Source organism: Chiloscyllium plagiosum, chromosome 41 (assembly GCF_004010195.1).
Source record: "Chiloscyllium plagiosum isolate BGI_BamShark_2017 chromosome 41, ASM401019v2, whole genome shotgun sequence".
In the NCBI taxonomy this organism is placed as follows: Eukaryota; Metazoa; Chordata; class Chondrichthyes; order Orectolobiformes; family Hemiscylliidae; genus Chiloscyllium; species Chiloscyllium plagiosum.
Window position 1 is genome coordinate 17,971,160 of NC_057750.1, and position 10,976 is coordinate 17,982,135.

General features: G+C 42.0%; 1 protein-coding gene across 2 annotated transcripts in view; it reads right to left on the reverse strand.

The window, feature by feature from the left end:
* Positions 1-10,976, reverse strand: part of LOC122542905 (WD repeat-containing protein 62-like) — a 172,988-nt gene that overhangs the window by 48,369 nt on the left and 113,643 nt on the right. For both annotated transcript variants that reach the window (XM_043681047.1, XM_043681046.1), the window contains exon 22: positions 10,234-10,482. In XM_043681047.1, coding sequence (XP_043536982.1) covers positions 10,234-10,482 — 249 coding nt within the window. The remainder of the gene's footprint in view (positions 1-10,233; positions 10,483-10,976) is intronic.

The following is a 10,976-nucleotide window of genomic DNA, read 5'->3' on the forward strand; positions in this document are numbered from 1 at the left end:
ATTCCTCCACCTCCACTCATGCTTTCTCATCGTCTGATTGAAAAATCACATTATCAGGGATATTCAGAGACTGTCGTAGTGAATTATCTTGAAATTGAGGACTCATCAACTATGTTCATTCAGTTCCATAAAGAAGGTTCCATATTTCAAGTTCAATCATTATTCACCAATTTATTATAATGATTTTAGAAATAAGGGCACTTTCAAAAGGAATGCATGGTGCAGCTTATACTACATTAGACTCCCAAGTCAAGACTTTTATATGCTGTTGCTTTTAATTTTGAGTGGAAGAAATTCTGGATTCCATATCCTTGCAGTCCAAGGTTGCTAGTGAATGTCTTCAGGAGTTGCAGTCTATTCTTTTACTGATAGTGTCAAGTTTTGCCCTGTCCCACCCGTGTAGCTCCAAATAAGCCAGAAATTTGTGCATGATGAAATCATATGAAGCGTAGGCCATTTGACTCATTGAACATGCTCTGCCATTCTTTAAGATAATGATTAATTTGATCGAGGATTCGCCTTCACTTTTCTACCTGCACCCATGGAATAGCCCTCAATTTCCTTATACAATACAAATGTTTCTAGTTTGGTCTCAACTGTCTCTGTGGAAGAGAATTCCAAAGACAAACAACACTCAAAGTTCTCAGCTGATTCAAATGGAAGGTCCTTTAATTTTAAACTACGTACCTGGATTCTGGTTTTCCCCCATGAGGGGTAACAGCTTCTCAGTTTCTTGGTCCTATCTACTCAGAACCGAACATGTATGTTTCAATAAGATCACCTCTCATTTCTGAGTTTCAGTGAGTAGAGATCCAACCTAGTCCATGTTCCTCAGAAGACCTTCAATTCCAGGAGTCAAAGAGCTCAAGAACATTTTTTTAAAAATCACCAGGTTTCTTATCAGGCATATCCCAAACTCTTGTACTTTACCACGGAGGGCAGCAGATGCAATGAAACATTGTCTGGTTCCCCTCCAAGGGGAAATAGCTTCTTCACCCAGAACATTTCTTCAATGCCAGATCAGAGCTGTGGAACTCCCTTCTTCATAGCATTGAGGATGTCCTTACATCTTTAAGACTGCAGTGGTTCAAGATGGCAGCTTACCACAACTTTTTCAAGGGCAATTAAGACTGGGCATTAAGTGCTGACCATGTCAGCAATAGCCAGATCCCATGAACAAATATTTTAAAGAAGTAATTTCTACTTTAATGAAAAAATGCAAAACACTAAAATTTACAATTCCCATAAGCTAGAGAAAATGATTTAGAATCATAGACTCTGCTGTATAGCATGGAAATATATCCTTCGGTCAAACTCGTCCATGCCAACTAGATATTGTAAAAGGAGGTCTAGACTCATTTGCCAGCATTTGGCGTGTATTCCTCTCAACACTTCCCATTCATAAACCCAGCCAGTTGCATTTTAAAATGTTGTAATTGTACCAGCCTCCACCACTTCCTCTGGCAGCTTATTCCATACACACACCATCCTCTGTGTGAAAAGGTTACCCTTTCAAAATCTTTCCCCTCTCACCCTAAATCTATGCCCTCTAGTTCTGGACTATCCCACGCTGGGGGAAGGATCTTGGCTATTCACCCCACCCACTCATGATTTTATAAACCTCTACAACGTCACCCCTCAGCCAACGCTCCAGGGAAAATACCCCAGACTATCCTGATAGCTCAAACCCTCCAACCCTGACAACATCCTGGCAAATCTTTTTTGAACCCTTTCAAGTTTTGCAGACCAGAACTGAACACAATATTCCAAAAGTGGCCTAATCAATGTTCTGTACAACCACAACATGACCTCCCAAATCCTATACTTATTGCATTGACCAATAAAGGCAAGCATACCAAATGCCTTCTGCACGATCCTATCTACCTGTAACTCCACTTTCAAGGAACTATGAACCTGCACTCCAAGATCTCTTTGTTCAGCCACACTCCCCAGAACCTTAACCTTAAGTGTGTAACTCCTGCTTGATTTGCCTTTCTAAAATGCAGCACCTCACAGTGATCTAATTAAACTCCATCTGCCGCTCCTCAACCATTGGCCCTTGTGATCAAGATCCCATTGTATTCTGAAGTAATCTTCTTTGCTGTCCACTAAACCACCAATTTTGGTGTCATCTGCAAACCTACTAACCATATCTCCTATATTCACATCTAAACCATTTATACAAATACAGGCTGTTCTGCTATTTGCTGCAACATGACTGATGAATTGGAGACACTGTTTCTAAAGCATGAACTTTTAAAACTTGTTTGGTATAACACGATTACATTGTCAACATATTAACTGCTGTTTCTAAAGTAAGGTCTTTCTATAACGTGGAGTTGCACCAGGACATAACCATTGCATTATAGAAGAACTGACAGTAACAAGAAGCAGTGGATCCAGTACTGATCCTTGTGGCATACTGCTAGTCACAGGTTTCCAGGCTGAAAAGCAACATTCCATCACCACCATCTGTCTTCTACCTCATGAGCCAGTTCGTTATTCAAATTACTAGTTCTCCCTATGTTCTAATCTTGCTAACCAGTCTGAGGAATCTTGTCAAATGCCTTACTCAAGTCCATATAGATCACATCCACTGCCCTGCCTCCTTCAATTATCTTTGTTACTTCTTCAAAAAAAAAACTCAATCAAGTTAGTGAGACACCCATGTTGACTATACCTAATCGGTCATTGCCTTTCTACATCCTGTCCCTCAGGATCCCCTGCAAAACTTGCCCATTACTGGTGTCAGGCTCACCGGTCTATAGTTCCCTGGCTTTTACTTTCCACCTTTCTTAAATAATGGCACCACGCTAGCCAATTTCCAGTCTTCCAGCACCTTCCCTGTGACTATCAATGATACATTTATCTCAGCAAGAGGGCCAGCAATCACCTCCCTAGCTTCCAGGGTACACCTGGTCAGGTCCCAGGGAGTTATTCACCTTTATACATTTTAAGACGTCCAGCATCACCTCCTTCATAATGTGGACATTTTTCAAGATGTTGTTATTGATGCCATGAAGTTCTCCATCTTCCATATCCTCCTCTATGATAAACATTGATGCAAATATTTAGTATCTCCCCAACTCCTGCAGTTCCACACAGACTTGATCTTTAAGGGGCCCTATTCTTTCCTTCATTACTCCTTTGTCCTTAAAACATTTGTAGAATCCCTTTGTATTCTTCTTAACCCTATTTACCAAAGCTATCTCATGTCCCCTTTTAGCCCTCCTGATTTCCCTCTTAAGTACGTATTGACTGCCTTTATACTCTAAGGATTCACTCTCTCTCTGCTGTCTATACCTAACATAAGCTTCCTTCTTTTTCTTGACGAAAACCTCAATTTCTCTCGTTATCCAGCATTCCCAACACCTGCCAGCCTTACCCTTCACTAACAGGGACGCACTATCTCTGGACTTTCATTATCTCATTTTTAAAGGCTTTCCATTTTCCCATTGTCCCTCTACTGTGAATATTCACCCCCAATCAACTTTTGAAAGTTCTTGCCTAATACCATCAAAATTGGCCTTCCTCCAATTTCGAATTTTAACTTTTACATTTGGTCTACCTTTTTCACCACTATTTTAAAACTAATAGAATTATGATGACTGGTCACTTCTCACCCAGAATAAATTCTAATGATCCAAAAATGAGAGTCCTTCTACCATGCACCAGCTCCTCAGGTTTTGCATTCATCTGCTCTAGCCTCCTCTTTCTACTCTCACTAGCTTATGACACCGGATGCGAGCATAAGAGGTGCAGTTAGTAAGTTTGCAAATGACACCAAAATTGGAGGTGTAGTGGACAGCGAAGAGGGTTACCTCAGATTACAACAGAATCTGGACCAGATTCCTGAAGAAGGGTTTATGCCCGAAACGTCGATTCTCCTGTTCCTTGGATGCTGCCTGACCTGCTGCGCTTTTCCAGCAACACATTTTCAGCTCTGGACCAGATCAGCCAATGGGCTGAGAAGTGGCAGAGGGAATTTAATTCAGATAAATGTGAGGTGCTGCATTTTGGGAAAACAAATCTTAGCAGGGACTTATACACTGGTCCTAGGGTATAGTCCTAGGGAGTGTTGCTGAACAAAGAGACCTTGGAGTGCAGGTTCATAGCTCCTTGAAAGTGGAGTCACAGGTAGATAAGATAGTGAAGGTGGTGTTTGGTTTGTTTTCTTTCATTGGTCAGAGTATTGAGTACAGGAGTTGGGAGGTCATGTTGTGGCTGTACAGGACATTGGTTAGGCCACTGTTGGAATATTGCGTGCAATTTTGGTCTCCTTCCCATTGGAAAGATGCAAAACTTGAAGGGGTTCAGAAAAGATTTACAAGAATGCTGCCAGGGTTGGAGGATTTGAGCTATAGGGAGAGGTTGAACAGGCTCGGGCTGTTTTCCCTGGAGCGTCGAAGGCTGAGGGGTAACCTTATAGAGGTTTTCAAAATTATGAGGGGCATGGATAGGGTGAATAGGCAAAGTCTTTTCCCTGGGGTCGGGGAGTCCAGAACTAGAGGGCATAGGTTTAGGGTAATAAGGGGAAGATATAAAAGAGACCCACGGGGCTTTCACGCAGAGTAGTACGGGTATGGAATGAGCTGCCACAGGAAGTGGTAAAGGCTGGTACAATTGCAACATTTCAAAGGCATTTGGATAGGTATATGAATAGGAAGGGTTTGGAGGAATATGGGCTGGGTGCTGGCAGGTGGGACTAGATTGGGTTGGCATGGATGGGTTGGACTGAAAGGTCTGTTTCCATGCTGTACATCTCTATGACTCTACTCGCGACGACCTCCTTTTGAAATTCCTGTCTAATTTCCTAAATTCTCCCACCAGAACCTTATCCTTTTCTCTTCCAATGTAGTTAGTTCCAATGTGTACACTGATCTCCTGCTGCTGCCCCCCACCTCCACTTTGAAAATATTCTGCACCACATGGGGATATCCTTGATCCTGGCACCATGCAGGTAGCACATCATTCTGATGTTTCTGTGTCAGCAACAGAAATGTCTATCTGTGCCTCTGACTAAAGAGTCTCCTATTTAAACCATTTAGTTTAAACTTTTTTTTCGAATGCTAGAAGGGTATAAGACTATCAGCTAATTTCATGAAAGGGCTACATTATCTAATATGAACAAGGTAAAGAAAGGTTTTCAATAAAGCACAGTGATATGGCAGAGCACTACAAACTGAACATGTAATGTTTATGCTTAAACAGCTTTGGATGACATTGATAATTACAAATCAAACAGAAATTAACATGACGATTTAGGTAATCACACAAATATGCGGGCCTCCCTGACAACGCTCTTTAAAAGAAGCCACTGCCTGCAAAACCAAGTGACAGACAGAGCTCAGCAATCCCACAACAATCCCAGAACTAAGCTCTGCAGTGCTGCCACATCCAGTAGGGAGTGGTGGAGGACGAGGCTCCACAAACATCCCCATCCTCAAATATGGAACCGCCCAGCACATCAATTCAAAAGATATGGCTGAAGCTTTCACAGCAATCAGCCAGAAGTGCCAAATGGATGACCCATCTCAGCCTCCTCCAGTGGTGCCCAATAATACAGATATCAGTCTTCAGCCAATTCGATTCACTCCAAATGATATCAAGAAACAGTTGGAGACACTGGATATTGGAAAGGCTACAGGCCCTGACAACGTTCCCGCAATAGTCCTGAAGACTTGTGCTCTACAAGATCACGCTCCCCTGGCCAAACCGTTGTAGCGTAGTTACAACATTGGTATCTTCCCGACAATGTGGAAAATTGCCCAAGTATGGCTTGTGCATAAAAAGCAGGACAAATCCAATCTGGCCACTCCAAGCTATGCTCGATCATCAGTAAGGTGATGAAGAATATCATCAATAGTGCTATCGAGCTGAATCTGCTCAGCTGTAACCTGCTCAGTGATGCCCAATTTGGGTTTTACCAGACCACTCAGCTCTGTACTGCATTATAGCCTTGACTCAAACATGGACAAAAGAGCTGAATTCCAGATGTGAGAGGAGGGTGACAGCCCGTGACATCAAGGCTGCATTTGACCAAGGTAGGCATCAAAGAGCTGTGGCAAAACTGGAATCAATGGGAATCTCAGGACAAGCTCCCCAGTGGTTAGAGTCATATCGGAAACGTAAGATGATGATTGTGACTGTTGGAGGTCAGTCATCTCTCAGTGGGAGAGCATTGCGGTGACAGTGACCACAACTGCCTCACCTTTACCATAGCCATGGAGAGGGACAGGAAATGACAGTATGGGAAGGTATTTAATTGAGGGAGGGGAAAGTGTACTGCTATTAGACAGGAGCTGTGGAGTATAAATTGGGAACATTTGTTCTATGGGAAAAGCACAACAGAAATGTGGAAGCTGTTTAAGAAATGAGAGTGCTGAATAACTTTGTCCCACTGAAACAGGCAAAGAATGGTAAGGCGAAGGAGCCTTGGATGACAAGGGAAGAGGAGCTTCTTGCCAAGAGGAAGGAGAAAGCTTACTTAAGGTTGAGGAAGCAAGGATCTTTACAGGAAAGAATTCAAAAATGGTCTGAGAGCTAGGAGGATGCATGAAAACACCTTGGCAGGAAGGATTAGGGAAAACCCAAAGGTCTACACTTACATGAGGAATAAGAGAATGATCAGAGAGAGGGTAGGGCTGATCAGAGATAGTGGCAGAAACTTGTGCCTGGAGTCTGAAGAGGTAGGGGAGTTTTTTGCTTCAATATTCACTAGAGAGAGGGACCTTGTTGATAGTGAGAACACTGTGGAACAGGTTAATAGTCTTGAATGGATTGATATTAAGAAAGTGAATGTGTTGGAAATTCTGGGAAGCATCAAGACAGATAAGTTCCCAGGGCCGGTCCAGATATATCCACGGTTACTATGGGAAGCGAGGAATGAGATTGCTACACCTCTGGCGATGATCTTTGCATCCTTACTCTGGATGATTGGAGGGAGGCGGATGTTGTTCCTCTTTTCAAAAAAGGGAATAGGGAAATCCCTAGGAATTACTGACCAGTTAGTCTTACGTGTGTGGTGAGCAAGGTATTGGAAAGGAGTCTGAGAGATAGACATAAATCCCATTTGGAAAAACAGTTTCATTAAAGATAGTCAGCATGGCTTTGTGAGGGGCACGTCATGCCTCAAGCCTTATTGGGTTCTTTGAGGATTTGACGAGACAAGTTGAATGAAGGTTAAACGGTGGATGTGGTGTATATGGATTTCACTAAGACATTTAATGAGGTTCCTCACGGTAGGCTCATTCAGAAAGTTAGGAGGTATGGGATACTAGGAAATTTGGCTGTCTGAAAGAAAACAGCCAGTGCTAGTGGATGGAAAGTATTCTGCCTGGAGGTCAGTGACCAGTGGAGTCCTGCAGGGATCTGTTCTTGGCCCTCTGCTCCTTGTAGTTTTTATAAATGACTTGGATGAAGAAGTGGAAAGGTGGGTTAGTAAGTTTGTCGATGACACAAAAGTCATTGGTATTATAGATAGTGTTGAGGGCTGTTGCAGGCTACAACAAAACATTGACAGGATGCAGAGCTGGGCTGAGAAGTGGCAGATGGAATTCAACCTGGATAAATGCAAAGTGATTCATTTTGGAAGTTCAAATTTGAATGCTGAATACAGGGTTAAGGACAGGATTCTTGGCAGTGTGGAGGAACAGCAGAATCTTGGGTCCACGTACATAGATCCCTCAAAGTTGCCACCCAAGTTGATAGGGTTGTTAAGTCAGCGTATGGTGTTTTGGCTTTCATTAACTGGGAGAATGGGCTTAAGAGCCACAAGGTTTTGCTGTGGCTCTATAAAACCCTGGTTAGGCCACATTTGGAATATTGCGTCCAATTCTGGTTGCCTCATTACAGTAAGGATGCAGATGCTTTAGAGAAGGTACAGAGGAGATTTACCAGGATGCTGTCTGGATTGGAGGCTTTTGTGTCATGAGAGGTTGAGTGAGCTAGGGCTTTTCACACTGGAAAGAAGAAGGAAGAGAGGTGATTTGATAGAGGTGTACAAGGTAATGAGAGACTTTTCTAGGAGAAAGTGAGGACTGCAGATTCTGGAGACCAGAGTCCTGCTCCTCGGATGCTGCCTGGCCTGCTGCACTTTTCCAGCACCACACTTTTCAACAATGAGAGACTTTTCCCCAGGGCAGAAATAGCTGTCACGTGGGCTGATAATTTTAAGGTGACTAGAGGAAGGTATAGGGGAGAGGTCAGAGTTAGGCTCTTTACGCAGAGAGTGGTGGGTGCGTGGAATGCATTGCCAAGGTAATAGAGTCAGAGACATTAGGGACATTTAAGCAACTGCTGGACAAGCACATGGATGGCAGTAAATTGAGGGGTGGGTAGGTCAGATTGAACTTAGATTAAGATAAATGCTTGGCCCAACATTGTGGGCTGAAGGGCCTGTATTGTGCTGTACAGTTCGATGTTCTATCACAGTTCCAGGACATCTCTACAGGAATTCCTCAGGGTAGTGTCCTCGGCCCAACAATCTTCAACTACTTCATCAATGACCTGAGTGTCAGAGGCTGAGGGGTGACCTTATAGAGGTTTATAAAATCATGAGGGGCATGGATAAGATAAATAGACAAGGTCTTTTCCCTGGGATGGGGGAGTTCACAATTATAGGGCATAGATGTAGGGTGAGATGGGAAAAGATATAAAAGGGAACTAAGGGGTAGGTTTTTCACAGAGGGTGGTATGTTTATGGAATGAGCTGCCAGTGGAAATAGTGGAGGCTGATACAATTACAGCATCTAAAAGGCATCTGGATGGGTATATGAATAGGAAGGTTTTAGAGGGATATAGGCCAAGTGCACACTCAGGTCAGGGGTTTGTTGGAATATTCCCCACTTGCTTGGATGAGTGCAGCCCCAAACAATTCTCAAGAAGCTTGACACCATCCAAGACAAAGCAGCCTGCTTGACTGGCACCGCATCCACTCCCTCCTCCACCCACACTCAGTACACACTGCTGCTAAAACCATCTGCAAGATGCTCTGCAGAAATTCACCAAAGATCCTTAGAAGTAGTCATGAGTTTGGAAAGTGTTGTCTATCTAGATGAACAAGGACAGCAGATAGACTGGAACACCACCACCTTCAAGTTCCCCTCCAAGCCACTTAGCATCCTCACTTGAAAATACATTATGGTTCCTTCACTGTCGCTGGGCCAAAATCTTGGAATTCTTTCCCCAATGGCAATGTGGGTCAACTCAAATCAAGTGGATTGCAGTGGTTCAAGAAGGCAGCTCACCACCACCTTCACAAGGGCAACTAGGGATAGGCAATAAATCTTGGCCAACCAGCGACGTCCACATCCCACAAATGAATAATTTTTTTTTAAAAAAAGTGATGCGACTCCTCTATAAAATCATTGGTTAGATCACATTTGGAATATTGTCTCAATTCTAGGCAACTTATTAAGGAACGATGTTAAAGCCTGGAGACTGTGCGAAGGTTTGCTAGAAAAATTCCAGGAATGAGGGATATCAAATAATAGTAAATATGAGAGAAATTGAGTTTGTACTGCCTAGCGCAGAGAAGATTAACAGATTACCTTTTTGATAAGAAGAAAATTCTATTTCCACTAGTCAGTATGTCAGTAATTAGGGGTCACAATTTTAAGATTCAGCAAGAGAGCTAAAAGTGCAACAAGGACAAACTTCTTTACTCAGTTGTTAGAATTTCGAATGCATTGCCTGGGAGAGTGGCTGATGTGGATTCCATTGGAGATTTCAAGAGTGCTGAACATAGATATTTGAAAATTATTAATTTTGAGGACTGAGATTGTTGTGGAAACTAGGACCAGCTGAGTAGCTCTTTTAGGATTTTGTATAAACAAGATGGATCAAATGGCCTCCTTGTGAATATAAAATTCTATGATATTATACGTATTCCATGGTATCCATTATTCCCTAGCAACATAAAAACATACTTGGTCATCACCAAACTTGTCCCTAACAGGTGGTCAACAACTGCAAACAAATCCATAGGCCTGGGATTCTCTGGTAAACTGATTTTGTTTATCCTTATGACTTCAGGAAGACAAAATTTCATTCAGACAGTTATACTTATTTATAACTAATTAGATTCATGAATAGTAGCCCCACATTTATGTGCATAAGCTATTTATTTTGGAATCACTTGCAGTCATTACCAAACTTCCATAATGCATTTATTGTGAACCACTAATAAATATTATCAATGATTAACTATTACTAAATGAACAGTACACTGACCATCTCAAGGAAGCTATCCAGGTTTCGTGGTGTAAACTTGTCCTGTTCCTTAAAATGGCTGCTTAGCAGTCCCTGTGCTATTGACAAGCTGCCTGGAGTTGGGGTTGCACAGTATTCCTCCAACTGCTTCCTTCCCAAGATGGAATGAATGAGATCTTTGTCCATTCTTTCAGCCCATCTTCCTCGTGGCTGGAATGCTTCCACGGTGCTATTTCCAGATCTATCCTGCACACATCCATCACCTGCCTCCTACAAACCCATGTTGAAAGAAAGTGAACTTTTCAGAAAATTGTCGTCAATAATTTTGACTTTTTATATATAATATACTTTTATTAAGAAAAAATAGATTTTTAAATATTACAAATACAAAACAATGCAATTCAAAACAGTACAAAAATAGTACAAAACTAAACCCAAATAATAAAAAATTCCCCAACCCACCCTCCTATACAAATGTATAAACATATATAGAGAAGTATAAAATTTAAAAAAACCTAAACTAGCTATTTAACTAACTAAATAAATACCTAACAACAAACAAATTAATAGTAATAACTCAGCCCAGCCAAACAAAACACTCATACATTCACAGTTCCTCCTCCCTGGATATTGGACTCATGAAACACAATCGTTACAGGTATATAAAAGCCCTTGTTAGTGTGGCAGATAAATCTGTGTCCAGGTATTTCAAATAGGGTTGCCATGTCTGGTAAAAATTCTCAGTTTTGTGGTGTACCATATTT